This window comes from Lathamus discolor, chromosome 7 (genome assembly GCF_037157495.1).
Source record: "Lathamus discolor isolate bLatDis1 chromosome 7, bLatDis1.hap1, whole genome shotgun sequence".
Classification (NCBI taxonomy): Eukaryota; Metazoa; Chordata; class Aves; order Psittaciformes; family Psittacidae; genus Lathamus; species Lathamus discolor.
In genome coordinates, this window is record NC_088890.1 from 6,832,945 (window position 1) to 6,854,458 (window position 21,514).

The window sequence follows — 21,514 nt, forward strand, 5'->3', positions numbered from 1 at the left end:
CTGAGGCACAGCATTACCCCGCACCGCTGGCCACAGGGCTGCACCCAAAGGACCCCGGTCCCGAAATGCAGCACCCACGCTCCATCCCCCTCCCCATGTCTGTACCAGGGCACATCGCGGCCGCGCTCCCACCATGGACCCTTCGCGCCCGCCCCGGTCACCCCGATGCCCCGGGCCCGCCCGTCCCCGTCACTCCGCGGCGATGCCCGGCGCTGCCGCTTGGGGGCCGATCCCTCCGGAAAGAGACGAGGCCCCGCCCCCCTCCCCTCCCGGCCCCGCCCCCCGACCCCGCCCGTCCTGGCCCCGCCCCGCGGCGGCGCGCAGGGCAGACCGGGGGCGCGCAGGCAGCCGCGGCCGCCGCCATGGGCTGCACCGTGAGCGCCGAGGACAAGGCGGCCGCCGAGCGGTCCCGCATGATCGACAAGAACCTGCGGGAGGACGGCGAGAAGGCGGCGCGGGAGGTGAAGCTGCTGCTGCTGGGTGAGACCCTTGCGGATCCACCTAACGGGACACCGCCAGCCCCGCCCGGCCCGGCCCGGCCCGGCCCGGTCCTTCCGGACCCGGCAGCCCCGCCGCTCCCGCCTCGCTTGCCCAGAGCCTGGGCACCAGCCCTTGGGGCTGCGGCCCCGCCCCGGGGTTTCACCAGTGATGTGGTGCTGGACCCAACCCAGCCCTCGGTGTCCCCCCCCCACAGTGGGGTGTCGGCCCATCGATCTCTCGGGCAGTAGGGTACCCGCTCACCCTCCCCCCCCCCGGCTTCCGGGTTTCCCCCAGAAGTGGGGTGCTGGCCCCACAACAGGCTTTGGGGCTCCCCACAGGAATGGGGTGTGGAGCCCATCTCAGGCGCAGGGGTACCACCAGGGGTGGGGTGCTGGCCCCACTGCAGGCCTTAGGGGTCCCCCCTGCAGAGGGGTGCCAGCCCCACCCCTGCCTGTGGGGTTCCCCTGAAGTTGGGTGCCAGCCCCACCCCACTGTGATTCCATCCCCCCACCCCACTGGCATCCAGCCCGACACATCCCTTTGGGCACAGATGGGGACATCTCCACCCTCCCGCTGGCTGGGACCCCCTGTCCTGCCTGCAGGACCCCCGGCTGCCTGGCCATGCCAGGGGGGTCCTCCATGGATTTGCCTTGCTCCAGCCTCAGACTGGCTGGGGCAGAGGTAATGGGTCCAGCTGAGCCCCTCTATCCCACTGTCACCCTCCCCTCGCCATGGAGTGATGGGGAGCTTGGGCAGCATGCTTGGTCCCACACACTGCCCACAGTGGGCAGGAGCCCGTGCAGCCCACGGGCGCTCTGCCCCATGGACACCTGATTTTCATAGCGATAACGGGCCGCTTGCACTCTTCAAAGCGGCCCCACTATGCTGCTGTGGGCGTTCACAGACCTGCCCTGCGCCTGCAGGCAAGGCAGCCGCTTATTTACTTTAATATTATTTTTCTTAATGACTCCCAGTTGGGGTTTTTAATTCCTTTTCCGAAATTCCCAGGGAGAGCCTCGCTCCAGGTGTGACGCGGGGCTCCCACAGCGCCCTGGGGCAGCGAGACCCGGGGTGAGCACAGAAATCCTGGCTACTGCCAGGGCAGCCCCGGCAGAAAATGTCTTTCAGCTCATCACTGCCATCGGCAGAGGAAGCTGCCGGCAGCAGGAAGTCAACTGAAATCCGGCAGCCCTTTATTTGCTCAACCCCTGCCTGCCTTGAGAAATACGTAATTAATGCCCTGAACTGCGCGTTTAACAGAGCACTCAGGGGTTTTGGGGTTTATTTCAGCCTTGGTGTGAGTGGTGCCAGGGCAGGACCTGTCAGGGGGGGCTGTGCCATCGAGGGGGGTCTGGCTGCTTATACAAGCTCGCTGACCTGCTTGTTTCCGGGGAGGGGTGGGTGCCGATGCAGTGAAACCCCATGGGGTTCGCTTGGGGAAACACGTGGTCCCACTTTGCCATGAGCTGCTCCTGAGCCAGGCCTTGATGCTATCTTGGCAGCTCTTGAAATAACGGTGCCAAGGGATGTAGCTGGGCAGGGGGGTTGGCACCTCCTTCCCAAGGGGCTCCAGGGACCGGCCGGGTTGGGCATCATCATCCCAGTGCTGCCAGCATTGGGGTGTCTGGCTGGCTGGTGCTGAGCATCTCTGAGAGGTCAGGGGCTCCCGGCTGGCGAGGATCACGGTATGAGCTGGCCAGCCCACAGCCCTTTCCCGTGTCCTGCTCTCTAGAGAAGCAGAGGCAGGAGGAGGACGGCGGGTGCACTTTCTGTTGAGGCCAGCATTTACAAGCGGTATTTCTGATCTCAGTTGGTTTCTAAAGCCAAAAATAGTGTGAAATGGCTCTTCTAAATTATTTTTTTTATGTTTATTTTTTCCCCTCGCAGGAGTTCAGGTGTAAGTAGTGCTGGATCCTTGGGTCACATCGGCCTGTTTCCGATCCCAGCTGCGGCTGGGAAATCCTCCTGAGACAGGAGAGAATGGCTGGAGGTGGGGCCAGTGTTGCTCAACATGGGGATGCCGTACCCGCTCTTCCCATCACCTCATTTTTTCCCCCTAGCTGGAGGAAGCTTTGAGGAGAACCAGGGCTTCACATGAGCCCAGCAGGTGCCTTTTGGTGAGCACCACAGCTCTTAGGCACACTTGGCAAGGCAGAGCTTCGCAGCCCTCCCTCAGGGCTGCAGCACTCCCACGTCCTCCAGAAACAGGGAGGAAAAATTAGGGAGGAAAAAATATAAGAAGAAAAATAGCTTCACCCTTTGTGCCTAATTGGCCTGTGGCAGAAAGAGGAGATGGCTTTTCCAAGCACCGCGTGGGGTTTGCCGGCACTTGGAGCTGCTGGTACAGCCAGCAGGATGCGGCGTAGGGGAAGAGCTCTGGGCTTGATGGCAGCGGGGTGGCAGTGCAAGTGTAGAACCATGCTGGGCACCGGCACCATGCAGGGCTTGGGGCTGACCAGTACAGCCACCTTGGCTCAGTGCTGATGCCTTTCCTCCACCATGGTGGGCAAGCTGGAGAGGGATGATGTGTGCTGTTGGTGTGGTAGGGCGGGCAGGACCCCCAATGGCACATGGCACTGCAGGTGTGGGTGCAGCACCTCCTGTCCCCGCCTGCAGGTTTTCCTCTGCCGTTCGCCAGCTCTGAAATAGTTGCATGCAGATAGTTTGAAGCTTCAGTCTCTGATGGGGAGAACACCCAAACAAAGCAATCCCCCTTATCCCTGTGGCTGGAAACCAACAGCCTCCCAAGGTTTTGGTGCTGGGAGAGGCCAGGAGCCATCAGTGGCGCCTGGAGCATCCACCCTGTGCAGCAATGCTGCCAGTAGCTCCCGGTGCCGCTGTCGGCTTCTCCATGGCTCAAACCACTGGAGTTACTGGCTGTAAGTGGAAGTTGGGTTTTGCCCAGCCCAACTCCCGCCTGCTGGTGCTGGGATACTCTGGGGGGATGCAGGATCAGTGCAGGCAAGCAGTTGCCTCATTTAAAGCCCCTAATACTGTATTTTCCTTTGGAGGATTAGGAAAGTAAAAGGATTTCTTGGCTGCTCAGGGAGCATTAGAGGCTGTGAAGGTGCCTAGGACAGGGATGGTGCTTGTGGGTTGATCATGTTGATCCGCAATGGTTTTTAGTGCTGGAGGTGCAAACCCTGGGGTGAGGATGCTCCCCTCGTACCTGCCTGGACTAACTCGCACAGGAGCGAGTCTCGCCTGTACGAGATCCTGCCTGGGTGAGCTGTAGCCGGGGCAAGGGTGGCTGGGGCAGGGCTCGGCAGCTTAATGTATTTGGTTTTTTTTTTGAGGCTTGCATAAAAATAGAGGAAGGGAGGGACCAGCTGCAACTTTCAGCGGCTGCGGTGCCCGGCTCTGCCCTGGGCTTGTGTGCGAGCGCCCATTCTGCTGCACTTTGTCCTGCCTTGGGGTTTTGGTTTTGTGCTTCTGCTCCAGCCCAGGGTGTGGGAAGGGGATCAGCTCCTCCCTTCAGTGGGGACACTGAAGGGTTCCAGGGGTGTTTCTGGCCACGGAGCAGGAGGTGTCATGTAGCAGGGAAGAGCTTGGTGCTCGCATGGGTTGGGATGGGATGGAAGGAGCACAGCACCCCGGCCCTGAGGCAGAACATCTTGGTGTCCCTGCTGGTGATATCCCAGGTGCAGGCAGCTGCCCTCCACTCTGGGATGAATGCTTAGGCTTCGCACAGAAGAGGCAGCAGATATATATATTTAATATAGAATTGTATGTGTATGCATTAGAAAAATGTTTCATTCTTTTATATATATTGCTTTTTTGTGTATATATATTGCTCTTTTTTATGGAGTAATATATAAATTGATTTTTGTATATATATATTTAAAAGCATACGTACATATTGCTTTACCTACATAGAGAGCTTTACAGAGGGTTTCCAATGGGCTTCGCCCACCCAGGGCTGTGGGTGCCAGGATAATTGAGTGCCTCAGTGCCATTGCTGTAGCCGGGGCTGGCCTGGCCTCTCTGCAGCTACCGGGTTTCCTGCTCGGGGATGGAGCATGGGTTTCCGGGCTGGAGGCTGGCTGAATCACCAGAGCCGGGGAGCTGAGTAATCCTGGCGGAAAACCCAGGCGGGGGGAGTAGGGTGCCGGTGAGCCCCAGCCCATCAGGGTGGGATGAGGGGGTGATGGCACTCGGGCACAGTCATAGTACTGCTGGGGGCAACTCTCCAGTGTTTGGCAGGAGAATGTGGGGACCGTGGTGTCTCTGTGCTGGAGCAACCGGGGGTGACCTGGTGGGTGATAGTCTTCAGGAACCCCCTTTTCTAGGGACGAGAAAATTGATGCTGGTAACCTGAAATGTGTGCGGGAGGAGGGGACAGCTCAATGCTGAGCCCTTTGGGGGGCCCTTCCCCGCCACCCCAGTGCTGGCCCAGCCAGTGTGGGGAGCGAGGGCTCGGAAGTGGCTGGTGCCAGCTGAAGAGGGGAGAGAGGGAGAGACCTCTGCGGCTACGGCAGGGACAGAAACAGAGCAGCAAAGTTCTAGGATTCCTGGAAAAAGCCCAGCACAAGGATAGTTTTGTCCAGCTCGTGAACACCAGCGGCCCTTGTCAGCACCTGGGGTGCATTTGCTGTGCTCCCCATGGGAAATCATCCCCAGCCCACCTCCTCCTCCCCCATGTACTCCAAATGTCCTTCCCGCTGCCCAATTATTTCTACTTCTTTTCTTTTTGTGGGGTTTTTTCTGTGTCTCCATCTGCTGTCTTGGACAGGGGGGTTCAGAGCTCCCTGGTGCCCCTTAACTTCTGGGGGTCCTGTCTGGGGACGTGGCATCCCACCATGCGCAAATGCGCAGGCTCCTCCTGGGAAGTGGCCAGCCCTGTGCCGGAACGGGATGGCCCCTGGGAAAAACGCCCTGTGTCGCTGTGGGGTTTTAAAAAAAACACGATTGTTTTTACAGCAATTTTCCATCTATTTTGGGTAGGAAGGAAAATGTCAAGGGGAATCTCTTCTCATTATTACTGTTTGAGTCTTTAGGGTGACTGCTTTTAACGCGCCTTTGTAAGTCTTGTTTGATGGCAGAGACCCCACAGGTGCCTAGAGAGCCACCCCATGAGGGTGTCTGTCCTGCTTAGAAGAGGTTCGGTGGGTTTGTCCAGGAGTTAAAACCATCCATAAATCCATGCTCAAGTAATAGCTGCTGCTTGCTGGGCTGGGAAAACTTCCCAGCGCATTCGCTGAGGATGGGGCTGTGGGTGCTGGGGATGGCTCCGGACCCGGTGGTGGATCGAATTCCACCTTCTCCCCTGTAATAAGGAAAATTTTCCAGCTGTACATTGCTTCCATCCACGCCTGGATATTTGAAGGCATAAAACAGGATGGTGCCGTGCAGCAAGATGGAAAATTCCCTCTCGGTGATGTGGGGTGAGGTGGACCCCAAAACCTGTGACCAGCTGCTTAAATATATGGTGTTAAATACATGCTGACCAGAAGTATATTGCATATATCACGTTAAGTCTGTGCTGGCCGGAAAGCGTCTTAAATCGTGGGATGCAAAATATATGTTGGCTAAATGAATGTTTTGCCAGTGGATTAATGGGGCGTTTTGGAGCCAGGCAGCTTCTTCTTTTAAATTGTTGAAGATTATTTTTAACAGAAAAAGGGGGAAATCAGCCCAAGAGAGAGCTCTCCTATTTTTGATGGGCGCAGCTCTGGGAATGAGGCAGGAAGGGTGCGCAGGGCTGGAGGAAGCCCGGATGAGGGTCAGCCCATGGTGGGGGCTCTCCATCCTACCCAATGCCTGACCAGCGTGGGGGGGCTGAAGGATGATGTGAAACCCCTGTGAACTGCCTGTCTCCTGCCTGGATTGGGCAGGAGGGTGGAAGTGGCAGCTGGCGCCCTGCCCAGGGATTGTTTTGGGGCTGAATGGACGGCAGCCGGGGTTTTCCGGGGATTGGAAACCCTTCCCCTCTGCTGTGCTTAATGGGGGGGCTGGGAAGGGTCCCCCCTGCACTGTGCTGGGTGGGATTTGCAGGTGCTGGGGCACCCGTTGGGCCTGGTAGTGCTGACGGTGGCAATCCCCTGGCCCCTTCATTAGGCAAAGATGATGATTTGAAAGGGAAATTGGAGGGGGAAGATACCAACTGCTGCCTCCCTGGCTTCTACTGGGCTCTGGCAGGGCAGCTGCAGGGTGTTAAAAAATCAGGTCTGAATTTCTGCTCACCACAAGCATGTGGGGCGTACTCCTGGCAGTGAGCAGAGGTGCTGGCCTGAACTTGGGAGGGGGGGGGGGCAATGGCACAGCTGCCTTCTAGCCAGGAGCTGTAGGGGAAGTTTGAGAGGCAAATGGCTGGTGTCAGTGACTCCTGCCCTCCTGGTGACTGTCACCGTGCTGGGAGCAGACAGGAGGTCCCAGAGGGGTTTTTCCCTCCTGGGCAGGGAGCAAACATTAGGCAGGGCAGGAGACTGGGGGACAACTGGCACCTCACCCCAGGGATGCTTATAAGCAAGGTTCCCCCTTGCTACATGCCTCAGTTTCCCTGTCTGGGCACCGAGCCCGGCAGTACAGGGTTGGTGTTGTCAGAAACCAGAGGTATTTAATGGAAAAAATGAAGGGATAGGCAGAATGCTTCCCCTGCTGCTCCCAGCTCCAGGCAGCAGTTGCTACCACTGACCACGGACACTGTCCTGGCTGCGCCGGGTGCCGTGTCAGCAAGCTGAGGGTGCTGGTGCAGGCCAGGGAGCAGCCCTGGCCATGCTGAACACTCACCCTGGGCTGAGCAGAGCCTGTGCCTCGGCAGATGTAGCATGGAAACCATGGAGCAGGTGGTCCTGGCAATAAATGTAGGGTCTTTGTAGCCCCCGTATGGCCCCAGCCCCAGGGGGCTCCATGCCCTGAGTGGTGTCCATGGGCGTATGTGCCCATCACCAGGGCTGCATTTACACTGGTGGCACAGGCAGAAGGCGTTTGCTCCCTGCCACCATGTCTCAGCTGGCATGATAGGCTGTTTGTCCTGGTTAATTTTAGCATAATCTCCTTTATATATATATATATATATATATATATATCTTTTTTTCTAAACTCCTCTGGAATCTCTCTCCCCTCTCTATGGCTGTGCCAGTGCGGCTCTGCCTGGGGCCTCCAGTAAGGGCAGCTCCATGGCTGAGGGCAGCCCCGGGATCTACCAAGCAGGATGGGAGAGGACTTGGAGATTGACTTGGTGTGGGGGGATCCCCTGGGATTTGCAGCCAGGGGCAGGGACGACGCTGGTCCTGGCCAAAGGGGTCTTGTCCTGCTGGGGGTCTCAGGGTGAAGTGAGCCTGGTGCTCGTCCATCTTGGTGTCACTCCCTGCCTGGAGAGAAGACGAAGGACCTGCGCTGTCTCTTTCAGCTTCCCCTTTGAGCTTCCCCTTTCTTGCAGCCAGGGTGACTTTGCTCTTTCCTGCTCCCACCCTGGGGAGGGAGGGCTGGGTTGGGACCTGCACACCGCCTGTGTGGGGATGACGTCCCCAGGGGGGACAGGATGATGGAGTGGGAGCCTGAGGCACCCTGGCTGTCCCCTCTGAGCCCTGGCCTCCCGTGTTTGGATGCTGAGAAATAAATCCACCCTGGAAGCCATCGGCTTTCCCTGCTGGCAGCCACCTCCGCAGCCAGGCTGGGGACCTGGCAGGCTGGGAAGTGCACACTGAAAAGCAACCCGGGGGTGGCTGATCCTGCTGGGAGCCTCTCAAGCACTGGCGGAGGTGGCAACTTCTTCCTGTGTTCCCTGGAGTGCTCGGCTTTGGGTGCCCAGCCCTCTGCCTGTACCTGGTGGCACCAGCATCCTGTGTCCTGCTGCTGCCAGCTCCAGCTGTGGGCATGTGGCAAGGCTGACATTCCATTGTCCTCCGGCACAATAGGGATGCAGGATGTGGCATTTGGGATATGGCAGCTAAGCTCAGGCTCTGGCCAGAGCTGGGATGGCAGGTGATGGGCGTTGTGGAGGGTTCCCAAGCTCAGCTGAAGCTGGGGCTGTCTGCTGTCTTGGCTGCAGTGTTCTGGCACCACAGGGCAAACATTAGTGCTTTGGTGCCATGTTCCTGGCTTGGAGCTGGTGTCATTTCTTCACTATGGGACCTATTGCAAAAACTCCTGTAGGCTCCCCTTTTCCTCCCCCTTTCCTGGCTTTGCTGTTCCCAGTGCCCATCCAGACCCTTGCTCTGGCCGATGCTGGGAGCTCTCCTCCAGTGGCTGAAGCTGCTGCTGCCCTCCCTGCCAGGGCTGGGTGGTCCCAGTAGTGTGGGGATCCTGGCTTTGGGCAGCACCTCACTGCTCATCCCCCCTTCTTGTTTCTCCACAGGTGCTGGCGAGTCTGGGAAGAGCACCATCGTCAAACAGATGAAGTGAGTATCCCTGCGCCATCCCTGCGGCTGACACCACACAGACCCCAGCCACGGGCTCTGAAACCGGTGGCGGCTGAGGAAAGTTCCCCTCTGCAGCATCAGTGTTGCTGCAGAGCATGGGGAGGGAGAAGCACCATGGGGTGTCCCGTGGAGGGCTGACCTTGCCTGTGTCTCTTCCCTGCCCCAGAATCATCCATGAGGATGGCTACTCTGAGGAGGAGTGCCGGCAGTACAAAGCTGTGGTCTACAGCAACACCATCCAGTCCATCATGGCCATCATCAAGGCGATGGGGAACCTGCAGATTGACTTTGGAGACTCCTCCAGAGCGGTGAGTGTCCTCTTCCCAGTGCACCTGGCAGGGGCTGGGGATCCCAAAGCTGGATCAGGATTAGGGTGGTCCTGCACAAGCTCTGCTGTTCCCTTGCTGGCTGTGACCTCCTGTCCTTGGTGTTGAGGAAGGGGGCACGCAAAGCATAACCCATAGGTGGCTACCCTGGCATGACCCCTGATGGGTGCAGAGGTGGGGGTCCGTTGCTTCCCTTTTGTTTCGTCCCCATCTGGAGCTCCTGCCTTGCCATCTGGGTGGGACACGGTGGGCTCCAGCCAAATCCTTTGGGGCAGAGTGAGTTTCAATAACCCTGTGCCAGTGCTTTATCCCTGTTTTTTTTCCCTGCAGGATGATGCTCGGCAGCTGTTTGCGCTCTCCTGCACCGCCGAGGAGCAGGGCATCATGCCAGAAGACCTGGCCAGTGTGATCCGGAGGCTGTGGGCTGACAACGGGGTCCAGGCTTGTTTTAACCGCTCCCGAGAGTACCAGCTGAATGACTCTGCTGCCTAGTGAGTACCCTGGCTCCTCTCCCCAGGCCCTGCAGCCTGTGGAGCTTTTATTGAGCAGCAGAAAATGCCCCCGCGGGCTGCTGTTCCCCATCGCCTCAGGGGCTGGTGCTGCCACTTCCCACCCGGTGCTGGGGCTGAGCCAGAGCAGAACTGGGAAGGCGGATGTTTCGAAAGCTGTTTCCTCCTCTGGCAGGGCGCTGCGTTCCCCCGGGAGGGGGGCACCGGGGCATCCCCCTCCTGCCACTGCTCTGCACCCACTGCCTTTCCTGGGGTTTGCTCTCCCCTGTTGTCCCTGAGATAGCTCCCCCCATGTGAGCAGAGCCAGGGGTTCTGCCTGTCCTCATGGCCCCTCATGGGCATGAAGGCAAAAAAAAGCTCCAAAGAGGGCACTGGGGATCCTTGTGTGTGAACAGGATAAGAAGGATGCACATGAGGCTTTTCATCTTAACTGAGTTTATATGGAAAGACTTGGCATTATGCTAGTGTATTAGCCAGCAAGCTCGAGTTTAGGTGGATAAATTGCCTGCATCTGGTCGGGTTTATCCCTGAAGAGATTTAATAAATATGTTAATCTGCCTAAAATATGCTTGCTGGAGAGGGTGGTATGGCCAAGGCTGTATTGAGTTTGCATGGTGTCCTCCTACCCTCTCTGCCTAGATCCTTTGTGGTAAAGCAGTGCCACAAGGGAGCTTGTGGTGTGCCAGGAAAACCCCATTAAGGCTGGTCCCACTGCGGATTAAGCATCCTTGGGACTCGCCACTGCTTGGTCCCCTGTGTGCCAGCCCAGTTTTCCCTTCTGGCACTGTTGGGTCCCTTTTCTGCATTGAGGTCACTGGGGGTAAGAGGTAGAGGAAAGGTCCTGGCAAGCGATGACCCCAGAGAAGCTCCCACCAGCTCTTTGCTCCAGCATCTGCGGTTTTCTCTTCCTGCTGCTTGACCCCCACCCACCCTCCCTGGTCCCTGTCCTGCTCAGTGCCATTGTCCCACAGCCGGCAGTGCCATGGGTGCTGGTTTGGAGGCAGGAGGGACCTGGCAGGTGCCTGGCAGCTCACAGGCACAGTCCAAGTAGATACATCTGCAAGGTGCCTGCAAGCTGAGTATCGCTGTAAGTGCATTTTTGGTGGGTTTGGCACATTGCAGAGGTTGCACAAGCATGACTTAAGAGCCCCCTACAGCCCCACGGAGATGCTGGTGCAGTAGTCGATGCCCTGTCAATCCCTGTGGCGATGGTGCTGTGCCTGTGGTGCCACTGGCACAAGGCACCCAGGGGATGAGGAGCCCTGTGCCGTGGCCAGCACGCAGCCTCTCTGTACCCCTGCCTTCTTTACAGCCACTTGGGGTAGCTGGAGCTCAGGGTGCCGGGTGGGCGCTCACCGGCACCCTGGGTGAGTGCATGGTCCGAGTGCCGCCGGCGCTGCTGCGGTGTTTCCTGTTTTTTGTCAGCCGGAGGCCGCGTGTGTTTCCGGCTGTTTTCAAGCTGTTCCGCGCAGCGCCATGCTGGTCCCCCAACCCTTGCACCCACCGTGGGGTCCCGGGGCACCCGCAGCTCTGGCTTTGATGCGGCACACCGGAGGGTTTCCTGGGAGCTGGCCAACAGCCGTGCTGCCTTCGGAGCCAGGGATCCCCATGGCTTTGCGAGCTGTAATCTGCCTTTCACCAGATTACAGGGCTGCAAATGCCTTTAATTAACACAAGCCTAATGTGCTTAAAGGAGCCTGTTTATAGTAACCCAATTAAACCAATGTGAGCTGGAGAAATTGAAACCTGCCTTGATTCTCCCAGCAACCCTCAGCTGGTCCCAGTGTTGGGGACCAAACCCCACTGCTGGTGACCGGGGTCTGACAGGGCCAGGGCAGACAGCAGGGCAGGCAGTGGTACCCCGGAGGGGCTCAGGATGGACGACAACCCCCAAGCTACACTGCTCCCTGTCTCTCCTGCCTCCCGCTTCCTCCCAGGATGCCATCCCTTTGTGTTTTGTGACTATAAATGGCCCGGCGCCATCGATTGTTTCCGCCGGCGCTGTGGCTGGTTGCCATAGCACTGAATACTTTCCTCTCGCCATTTCCCCCGTGCAAACAGCCGGGGAAATGGGGGGAGCCCTCCAGCCCTGGCTGCATCCCCCTGTCACTCCAGCAGCTGGCAGGGCTCTGGGGTGACCCCAGGGTGCTGGTGGCGTCCACTGTGCTCAGCATTGCCCACTCTGAATGGATGATGCCAGGGTCTGTGGGAAGGGTGGCCTGGTGTGGGAGTGCCCCATGGAATTTGGGTGGGTTGTGACCCATGATCTCAGCGCCTTTCTGCTCCCTCCCCAGTTACCTGAATGACCTGGAGCGGATAGCCCGTGTTGACTACATCCCCACCCAGCAGGATGTGCTGCGCACCAGGGTGAAGACCACCGGCATTGTAGAGACCCACTTCACCTTCAAGGACCTGCACTTCAAGTATGTCTGACCCTTTCCCTTTTGCCTTTCCAAGGCAAGAAATCCCTTCCTCCCTGTGCTGGGTTGGATCCTGCTTGCACTGACTCCCCCTGGGTTTGCTTGTGGCAAGAGCTGGGGCCTCGGAGCGAGCGGAAACTGCTGGAATAGTTGGAGCAGCCTCAAAAACGCCTCGCAGGGCTCATCCAGGGGCCAGATCCATCCTTGGGCAGGAGGGGAAATGGGAAGGAATCCTCCATGTGCCTGATGTTGCTTCTGCTGTGGGAAGGGCACTGGGCGTGAGCCGGGGGTCTCTGTGTTCGGAGTGACCCTGCTGCCTGCTAGCATACTGGGTTGCTTTCCGCTGAAAACCCATGGGAAATAGCCAGAGCTCCAGTTTCCGAGGCAAAGAGCTGGCACTGTGCACATTCCGGGGAATTTAGTCACTTGGCAATGGAGCTGCGGGCAGAAAGGTTTGCAGGGGTCCTCTCTGGTTGCGGGGGCAGCGGTGACCCCTCTGCAGCCCTGGTGGGATGGAGGCACTTGGCTGTGCATCAACAGGGCAGCGCTTTGGAGGTGGCAGAGAGGATGGTCCAGGGGAATGTGGCCCATCCTGGTGGGGGCACAGCAGTGAGGAAGCCTTGCTGCCAGCCAGGCAGTTGGCAGTGGGCATAGTGCTGCTGGTGGGCTTTCCTCTGTGGATGCAGAGCATCCTCTGCCACCTGCAGCAGGAGAGGCTTGCAGTGCACCAGGATCATCCCCTGAGTCCTTGCGCTTCTTGGGATCCTGCTGAGCCTACAGCCTCTTGGCCAAGCACTGCAGCTCCACTTGGTCCCAGATCTAAAGAAAAATCCCACAGCACCCACTCCAGAGTAGATCTCCAAGAACATCTACTGGAGCCGTGACACCCCTGCGAAAGGTGGCCTGATCCTGCTCTGGCTTATAGTGGGGATTTGGTCCCAGACACCCTGCTGTCCCTGGGATGGGCAGTGGGTGCTGAGCAGATCCACAGCACCAGCAAAGTCCCTGGGGCAGAGGCACCATTCTCTGCCTGCCCCAGTGCCACTCCTGCTCCAGGAAGCTGGGGAAACTGAGGCAGGGTGAGGGTGAGAGCAGTACTGGATCTGCTGCCCATCACCACACCACCTCCCTGCCCCAGGATGTTCGATGTTGGGGGCCAGCGCTCGGAACGGAAGAAGTGGATCCACTGCTTTGAGGGGGTGACAGCCATCATTTTCTGCGTGGCCCTGAGTGCTTATGACCTGGTGCTGGCTGAAGACGAGGAGATGGTGAGTCGGGGCAGATGGAGTGGGTACTGTGAGCTATCCCATCCTTGTGGGGCAGAGGGAGCACTGCCTCCTCAGGTGGTCCCCAGTGCTCTGGCCAGTGTGGCCCAAGTCTTGCAGGGCCATCAACATCCCCTGCCTGGGCTGGCAGGAGTGTGGGGAGGTGGCAGGTTGGTCAGCAGTAGGGTGGGAGCTGCTTGGGGTTTCCTGCCCTGCTCAGACTGCCGTTTTCCCTGCCAGAACCGGATGCACGAGAGCATGAAGCTGTTTGACAGCATCTGCAACAATAAGTGGTTCACGGACACATCCATCATCCTCTTCCTCAACAAGAAAGACCTCTTTGAGGAGAAGATCGTGCACAGCCCCCTCACCATCTGCTTCCCCGAGTACACAGGTACCACCAGGACCTTTGGTGCTCCCCCAAAGGGCACCTTGGCAATAAGACAAGGTGGTGCAGGAGGACTGGGCAGTGCCTTGCCCGGCTTGTGTAGCACGCGATGCTGGGGATGGATATGGTGGCTTTCGTGTGTCTGGGAAGTGGTGTGTTGGGGCAGCGGTGGTGTGCAGTGGTGTTTGTGATGCCCCAGGCTATGGGGAAAGATGGGCACATGACCCAAGGGGAAGCAGCCCTGGGGGGTTTAGCTGAGGCTCGCTGTGCCTGGGAAGCATCAGTACAGCATCGAAGCAGTGGCTGAGATGCTGTGGGGAGCTAAGCCAAGCCCAAACACCTTGGGTGCTGGTGGCAGGGGGATGTTCCTGTGGGACTGTGGGGCAACCCAGTGTGTGCTCCTCCCCAGGGGCCAACAAGTACGACGAGGCCGCCAGCTACATCCAGAGCAAGTTTGAGGACCTGAACAAGCGGAAGGACACCAAGGAGATCTACACCCACTTCACTTGTGCCACCGATACCAAGAACGTGCAGTTTGTCTTTGATGCTGTCACTGATGTCATCATCAAAAACAACCTGAAGGACTGCGGGCTCTTCTGAGCGCCGGTGCTGCCCAGGTGCGTGCTGGTCCCACTAGGGCCAGTTGGGGTGGCCACAGAGCATCCTGTCCTGTTCTATCACTAGCTGGGGGTGCCCATGCCTCCTATCCCATCCACTCACCCCCTGCTCTCTCCTAGGACCCCTGGGCCCACCAGTGAAGGAAGGACCATGCCGCCCCCCACTCCTGCTTCTCTTCGGATTCATCCCTCTGCCCCCACCCCATAAAGAGACTTTTGGGTGCCAGCGCAGTCGCAGGGCCTGTGTGCCCCCTGCTGCCTGTGTTTGTCCCCCACCATCCTCCTCCTCCTCGCCGGCGTCACCCTTCCCAGGGAAAACGAGGTTTTAATCTTGGTTTTTAAGCCTTGAACCCTTCCACCCCTCTGTCCACGTCCTCCATGCCCCCTGTTGATGTGCTCCGAGCCCTGGCGCTCTCTCTGTTTACATTGCAAGTGTTGCTGGCATGGGGAGGGGACACAGGGGTCCCCTCACGGATGCCCACCTGGCCAAAAACACGACGATGACATTCCTTTGAATAGACGAGAAAAGAAAGGCAAAAAACCCTCCCCAAACCCATGCAGAAAAACCACACCACAGCGGCTGGGGCCAGGTTGCTTTTTAAAGAAACCTTTTTACCAAACTATTTAAAAGCGTTGAGTGCTATGTGGTGGCAGCATCCTCCACGGCCAGCCCACCCCCAACCGTGTGCCTTGACGGGGGGTCCCGACTCCACCCCACCTCACTGCCCCTCAACACTGCCCGAGGGGCGGGCAGGGGGTGCTGCCGCTGCCTGTATCCCCCCCCCCTTCTTTCTAAGCCTAGTTTTGTAGGGCTAGCTGTTGCATTGGGCGAGGAGAGCCTGCTGTACAGTGGCCCCCGCTGCACCTCCCCCCCAGCGCGGGGGCCCCCCTCAGCCGGTGCCTGCGGCCTTGCTTTCCCCACAGGATGTTTTTCCGAATTGTTCACATGGTTTGAAATAATAAAATGTAGAAAGGAAAAAAAAAAAAAAGAGAAAATGTACGTAGTGATGCCCCCCTACCTGTGACCGAGCGGGGGGGGGGGGGGGGCGGGGCCCAGGCTGGAAGAGGGGCATGGGGTGGGTTGGCATCACCCCGGGGCTCAGCAGCATCCCCTGGGTGCGGGAGGTGAGGGCAGCAGTGGGACCCTTGAGAGAGAGCTGGGACATTGCCAGGGGTCTGAGCTGATGGGGGACCATGACCACCCCTTGCCCCTGCAGCAGGGGATGGTGGCATTCCGGGAGCTCCAGTACCATACCTTAGGGGCACCCTGTGACCTCGAGCGGGATCCAGCACCTGTTGCACCCAGGATTCCATAGGGACACCAGGTCTACTGGACACCCATGAACAAAGAGTAGCCCCCAGAATGAAGGGGTTTCCAGAGACCCTCAGCTCCAGGGGGCACCCAGGGACCCCCAGCACCCTGCAGCGCCCGAGGGAGCCTCCCAGTACCTCCCAGCTCCAAAGGGTACCCAGGAACGTCCAGCACCCAAAGGGTCTCTGAGCTCCCTTTAGCTCCAAGGGTTATCAGGGACCCCCAGTAGCACCCCAAGGGACCCCACAGGACCCCCAGCACCCCTGGGGGCACTGGCTCCAAGGGGTACTCAGGGACCCTTGTCACCCAAGGGACCCCCAGTACTCTGCAACTCCAGGGGATACCCATGGACCCTCAGCGCCTAAGGGATCCCCAATACCCCCCAGCTCCATGGGGTACCCAGGGACCCACAGCACCCAGCATCACTGAGTGCCCTGTGTGGTGGCTGGTGGGAGGACAGACAAGAAGGGGAAGCGGGGCTGTGCCCCCCCCCACCCAGGGGTGTCTCTGGGGCTGTGCTGGTCAAATCCCAGGGGTTTGGGGCCAGTGGAGGTGGGGTGGGGGCAACAGTGGAGCTGAACCCCCAGGGGAATGGGGAGGCCAGGGTTGGGGAGGGAGGGCGAGGCCTGGGGCTCAGAAGAGCCCGCAGTCCTTGAGGTTCTCCTTGATGATGATGTCGGTGACGGCATCGAAGACGAACTTGACGTTCTCGGTATCAGTGGCGCAGGTCATGTGGGAATAGATTTCCTTCACATCCCGCCGCATGTTCAGCTCCAGGAACTGCAGCTTGATGTAGTTGCCCGCATCCTCGTAGGTGTTGGGACCTGATGGCGCAGCCGTGAGCTGGGTCCCCTCCCCATGGAGTGTCCCCAAGCACTCTCCCCGGCCGACCAAACCATGCTTAGTTCATGAGCAAGGGTAGTGCAGCACCACTGCATGGGGTGCTGAGGACACCTGGTGGGTGTCTGCTGCAGGGTGCTGGCACCCAAGCCTTCACCAACCACCCGCTTGCGCCCGACGCAACAGCCGCTGACGCACTCACCGTCATAGTCGGGGAAGCAGATGCTGAGATGGGCCTTCTTGATCTTCTCCAGGAAGACGTCCTTCTTGTTGAGGAAGAGGACGATGGAGGTGGTGGCAAAGTAGCGGTGGTTGCAGATGCTGTTGAAGAGGTGCAGGCTCTCATGCATGCGGTTCTGTGGAGGGACACAGCCCCATGGTGACTCCCATGTTATGACAGGGACAAAGCAGAAGGGTGTGTGGGATGGTGAACCTTCCTCACCACTTCATCATCCTCCACCAGGACCATGTCATAGGCGCTGAGGGCCGCAATGAAGATGATGCAGGTCACCCCCTCGAAGCAGTGGATCCATTTCTTACGCTCTGAGCGCTGGCCCCCCACATCAAACATCCTGGGCAGGACAAGGATGGGGTCAGCACCCCCCCCCCCCGACACCCCCTGACACCAGCCCTTGCTGGGGTCTTGGCCCCACCTGAAGTTAAGGTCTTTGAAGGAGAACTGGGTCTCGATGATGCCAGTGGTCTTGACACGGGAGCGCAGCACATCCTGCTCCGTGGGGACGTAGCCAGGGGTCACCAGGCGCTCCAGGTCTGACAGGTAGCTGGCCGGGCACATGGTGGGCATGAGACATGGGTCAGTACCCCCAGACCCCTCCCCAGATTCCTCCACCCCACGTACTAGCCAGCCGAGTCGTTGAGCTGGTACTCAGAGGCACGGTCGAAGCAGGCTTGGATGCCTGCATCCTTCCAGAGCCGCCCAATGATGTCTGACATCTCCTTGGGCATGGTGCCCTCCTCGATGGTGTCTGAGAGATGCAGCAGCTTGCGAGCATCATCCTACCAGAGACAGGGGCTCAGTGGGCTGGGCGACCAGGGGGACCCTCCTGCCCAGCCTGGGGTGCTCCTCACCTGGCGAGCTGTGTCCCCGTACTGGATGTTGAGGGTGGACATGGCCCGCACGATGGCCAGCATGGACTGCAGCGTGTTGCTGTAGATGATGGCGATGAACTCCAGGCATTCCTCCAGTGAGTAACCATCCTGGTGGATAATCCTGGCCAGGGAGAAAAGCATGGGGCTGAGCTGGGCACCCATGGGTGCAGCATGGGGCTGGTGCCATGGGTCTGAGCCAGGCACTAAGGAGTGGGTATACTCCATGGCTGTGGTATGGGGAAGAGCTGGGCATGGTGAGCACCAGGTGTCACCCCTTGGCACTTACTTCATCTGCTTGACAATGGTGCTCTTCCCTGACTCACCTGCACCTGAGGGGACAAAACACAGGTCATGGCAGTCCTGGTGGCACAGACACCTCCGTGCTGGGGCTTCTGGTGCTGGGCAGGACTGGGGACACTGGTGGCAGTGCCAGGTCCGTGGCTCAGGCAGGGGGATTACAGCCTGGTGCCAGCGGGCATTAAGCTGTGGTGGTTAATGGGATCTGCAGCGGCTCAGCCGAGACGTGCTCGGGGACCCAACCGAGGATATGGGGACACGTTGGCATTGTAACCGCACCACCCGCCACCCCATGCCCCAGTGGCTGCGCAGGGAGATGAGCCCTGGGCTGGAAGGCCAGTGATGGTACTGATGGCACCACCATGTCCAGGGTACCCAGTCCTCAGGCACCACTGGGGCAACTGGGAGGGACTTGCAGTACTGTGGGGCTGCAAGGACAGACACAGAGTGCTCGTGTGGGCTGCATGAGGGTGCCTAGGAGGAGGGGGGAGCTGGTGGGGTGGTATTGGGGCTGGGTGGGTGGGGGGGTGGTGAAGGCTCTTGAGATGGGTTGGTTGGGGGTTGAGGGGCCTGGGAAGGGGGGAATACTGAGTGGGCTGGTTAGGTTTGGGAGATGCCTAGAGGAGGGGGGATCTTAGGTTGGGCTGATGAGATGGGTTGTTGGGTTTGGGGGGCCTGGCGGGGTGTGTGTTTGTACTGTTGAGAGAGCTGCTGAGATGAACTGGGTATGGGGAACCTGGGAATGGGGAGCTGTTGGGGTGGGCTGGTTGGGCTTACAGGTTCCGTGGGGGTGAGGAAACATTAAGGGGCTGTTAGGGTGAGCTGGGGCTGTCAGGAAAACATTAGGAGAATATTAAGGTGGGCTGGTTGGGTTTAAGGGTGCTGGAGCATCAGGGGAAACACTGGGTGGGCTGTTGAGGTGGGTTTAGGACTGCCTGTTTGGTGAGGGTGCTGTTGGGGTAGGCTGGTTAGATTTAGGGGTGCTGGGGGAGTCAGGGAAACGTTAGATAGGCTGTTGGGTTTAGGGCTGTTGTTGGGATGGGGTAGTTTGGTTTAGGGGTGTCAGAAGGTGCCAGAGGACAGCTGGTTGGGCTGTTTGGTTTAGGGGGGCTGTTGGAGAGGCCTGGTCGGGTTGAGGAGTGCCAGGAGGTGTCAGAGGACTGTTGGGAGGGCTGTGAGGGTAAGGTGCACAAAGGATGGGTATCTCCCCCAGGGTGCTGTCCCCCTCCATACCGAGCAGCAGCAGCTTTACGGTCCTGGCATCCTTCTCAGCATCCTCCTTGAGCTTCTTCTCCAGCTCCCGGGAGTGCTTCTCCTCAGCGCTGGCCCCGGCGCCCATCCTCGGCCCCACGGCCCTGCGGCTCACCCGATCCTCGGAGGTCAGTACCAGGATGGGAAGCGAGCTCCAGCCCCGCGTCGCCTCCAGCACCAGCCTCCCTGTGCCTGCCACCACCGGCCACCAATGTGGGCCAAGGACGGGGCCAAGGTCCCCAAGGGCCATCCGGCTGGTGCTGCTCTCAGCAGCCAGGCTTAAGCCAGGTGCCCCCCCTCGACCTCCCCACATAAAGCCCCTTCAATCTGCAGCAGGCTGAGATCAGCAATCCCAGGTTCCTGGTGTCAGCGCTTCTGCCCGCAGGGGTGCAAGGCAGCCAGCCCCCCGCTTTGCCCTCACCATGTGGCTAGGGCAGTGATCCAGCCACCCCTGAGGATGTGGGACCCCCCCCCAGCTCCAGCTCTGCTGTGGGGTTGGAGCTGGGGTGAGTCCGATGGGGACTGGCAGTGGGTGGAAAGACCCAGCTCCCACTGGCCACCCCCTAGTGCTGGGCCAGCGCCCACAGCTCCCCATGTTAACCCATCCCAGTGTCCCCAGGGGCACAACCAGTGATCGGACGCCAGCCCCAGTCACCCCACCCTGTGTCCCCAGAGCTCCTTACAAGACACTCCACCAATGCCCCCAGCCCTCCTGTGTGCACTCCTTAGTGTCCCCAGCCACCCACCAGTACACTCCCAGTGCCACCAGGCCAGCGCAGTGTCATCCTCTGTGTGTCCCCAGGTACAATATCCTCAGGGATGCCCGAACACCCTCCCCAGGGTCTCCCAAGTTCCTCCTGCTCAGTATCTCAAGGAGAAATCCCAGTGTCATCCCAGTGTCCCCAGGCAATCCCAGTCATGCCCCTCAGTGTCCTCAGAACGTACACACACTCCCTAAAACCTGCCCCATGTCCAGAGGCAGCCCAGTGCCAACCGCTTGCTCCCACACCAACCAAGGTGACCACCCTAGCGTTGCCAGTGCCCCATCCCGCTGTCTTTATGGCAACAGTTCCTTCCTCCCATGTCCCCAGCGCCCACCATTGCCACTGTGGGCACCCCAGTAAGACTCAGGGTCCCCAGGGACACCCCAGTAGCTTCCATTGTCCCCAGACCCCGGCAGGACTCCCCCAGTGTCTCCAGTACAGCCCAGTGCCCCTTTGCGCAGGCAGCCGCCCCGTCCCCAGTCCCCCATTGCAGCCGCAACACCACAATTGGCCGCCAGAGGGAGAAAGGACCCAGCCCAGCGTCCCCGCACACCCCGCAGCGTGCCCAGTACTGCTGCAGGTACAGCTCTGCGCCCTAGAGCTCATTACCAGTCTCCTACCCCATGCTCCCAGTACCACCACGTAGTGACTCCAAGTACCAAATCCTAGTGCCTCAGTCCTTCTCCTGGTGCTCTCAATACCAACCTCCAGTGTGCCGGTACTACCTCCAATACAGCTCAGAGGAGCCTAGCACCACCCCTACTGCACCCTGTACCAACCGCAACGTTCCCAGTACAGCCCAGTGTCACCCAGTACCACTCCCAGTGCTCCGTGTAGTGTCCCACTGTCCCATGCCCCTACTACCACCAATTAGCAGCTCCCAGTACCAAATCCTAATGCTCCCAGTGCTCCCAGTACTGACTGTGAGTGCCCCCAGTGCCTTCAGTAACACCCAGCACTGGGCCAGCGTACTCCTGACACCCAGGTAGTACCACCCAGTACTGCCACCTCCCAGTGCCCCCCAGCACCCAATGATCCCAGCTTCCCAGTGGTCCCAGCGCTACCCTCGCTCCTGGCTGGCCCCAGCCCTGTGCTCTGCCCTCCCGGCAGAGCTCAGGAGCAGCGTTAAGGGATAACAGGATGGGGGCAGCAGCAGCGTCCCGACAGAGCACACGAGGCCCCACGTCTGTCCCAAAGCCAGCGTTTATTTGGGGGACACTTGCTCAGCCCTGGCCACCCCTGTGCTTCCCATGTACAGCTATTTACAACCCTCCCGCCTGCCTGGGTGCCCTGAGAGGCAGGCTGATGGATGGGTGCCCCAAACATCCGTGGGTGCCGGTGCCAAAGCACGCACGTCTGCTCGAGGTCCTACCCTGGCACAGCCCCTTCTCCTTCCCTTCCCCACACAAAGACCCTGGCTGAGCCCCCACTGTGGCCTGGACTCCTGGGTTCTGTCTAAAGTGTCCTGTTTCCCCCCCTACTAAGCCTGCAAGGAGAGGGACTAGGCCACACACCCTGCCCCACAGACCCCTTCTCCTAGGCTTGCCTGGTGAGCTGCAGCTTCCCAAAGCA

General features: G+C 59.4%; 2 protein-coding genes across 2 annotated transcripts; one reads left to right on the top strand and one right to left on the bottom strand.

Moving 5' to 3' along the window:
• The first annotated feature begins 305 nt into the window (after window positions 1–305).
• GNAI2 (G protein subunit alpha i2) lies at window positions 306–15,362 on the top strand. Its single transcript, XM_065687700.1, has 9 exons — window positions 306–480; window positions 8,780–8,822; window positions 9,010–9,151; window positions 9,500–9,660; window positions 11,973–12,101; window positions 13,237–13,366; window positions 13,604–13,757; window positions 14,161–14,368; window positions 14,489–15,362. Exons 1-8 carry the CDS (start codon window positions 363–365, stop codon window positions 14,349–14,351), a joined length of 1,068 nt encoding a protein of 355 aa, XP_065543772.1. The 5' UTR covers window positions 306–362; the 3' UTR covers window positions 14,352–14,368; window positions 14,489–15,362.
• Window positions 15,363–16,305: 943 nt separating this feature from the next.
• On the bottom strand, window positions 16,306–19,266 carry GNAT1 (G protein subunit alpha transducin 1). Its single transcript, XM_065686896.1, has 8 exons — window positions 19,161–19,266; window positions 17,917–17,959; window positions 17,610–17,751; window positions 17,380–17,537; window positions 17,174–17,302; window positions 16,963–17,092; window positions 16,723–16,876; window positions 16,306–16,504 (listed from the first exon to the last, which is right to left on the bottom strand). Exons 1-8 carry the CDS (start codon window positions 19,264–19,266, stop codon window positions 16,314–16,316), a joined length of 1,053 nt encoding a protein of 350 aa, XP_065542968.1. The 3' UTR covers window positions 16,306–16,313.
• Between the last annotated feature and the right edge of the window lie 2,248 nt (window positions 19,267–21,514).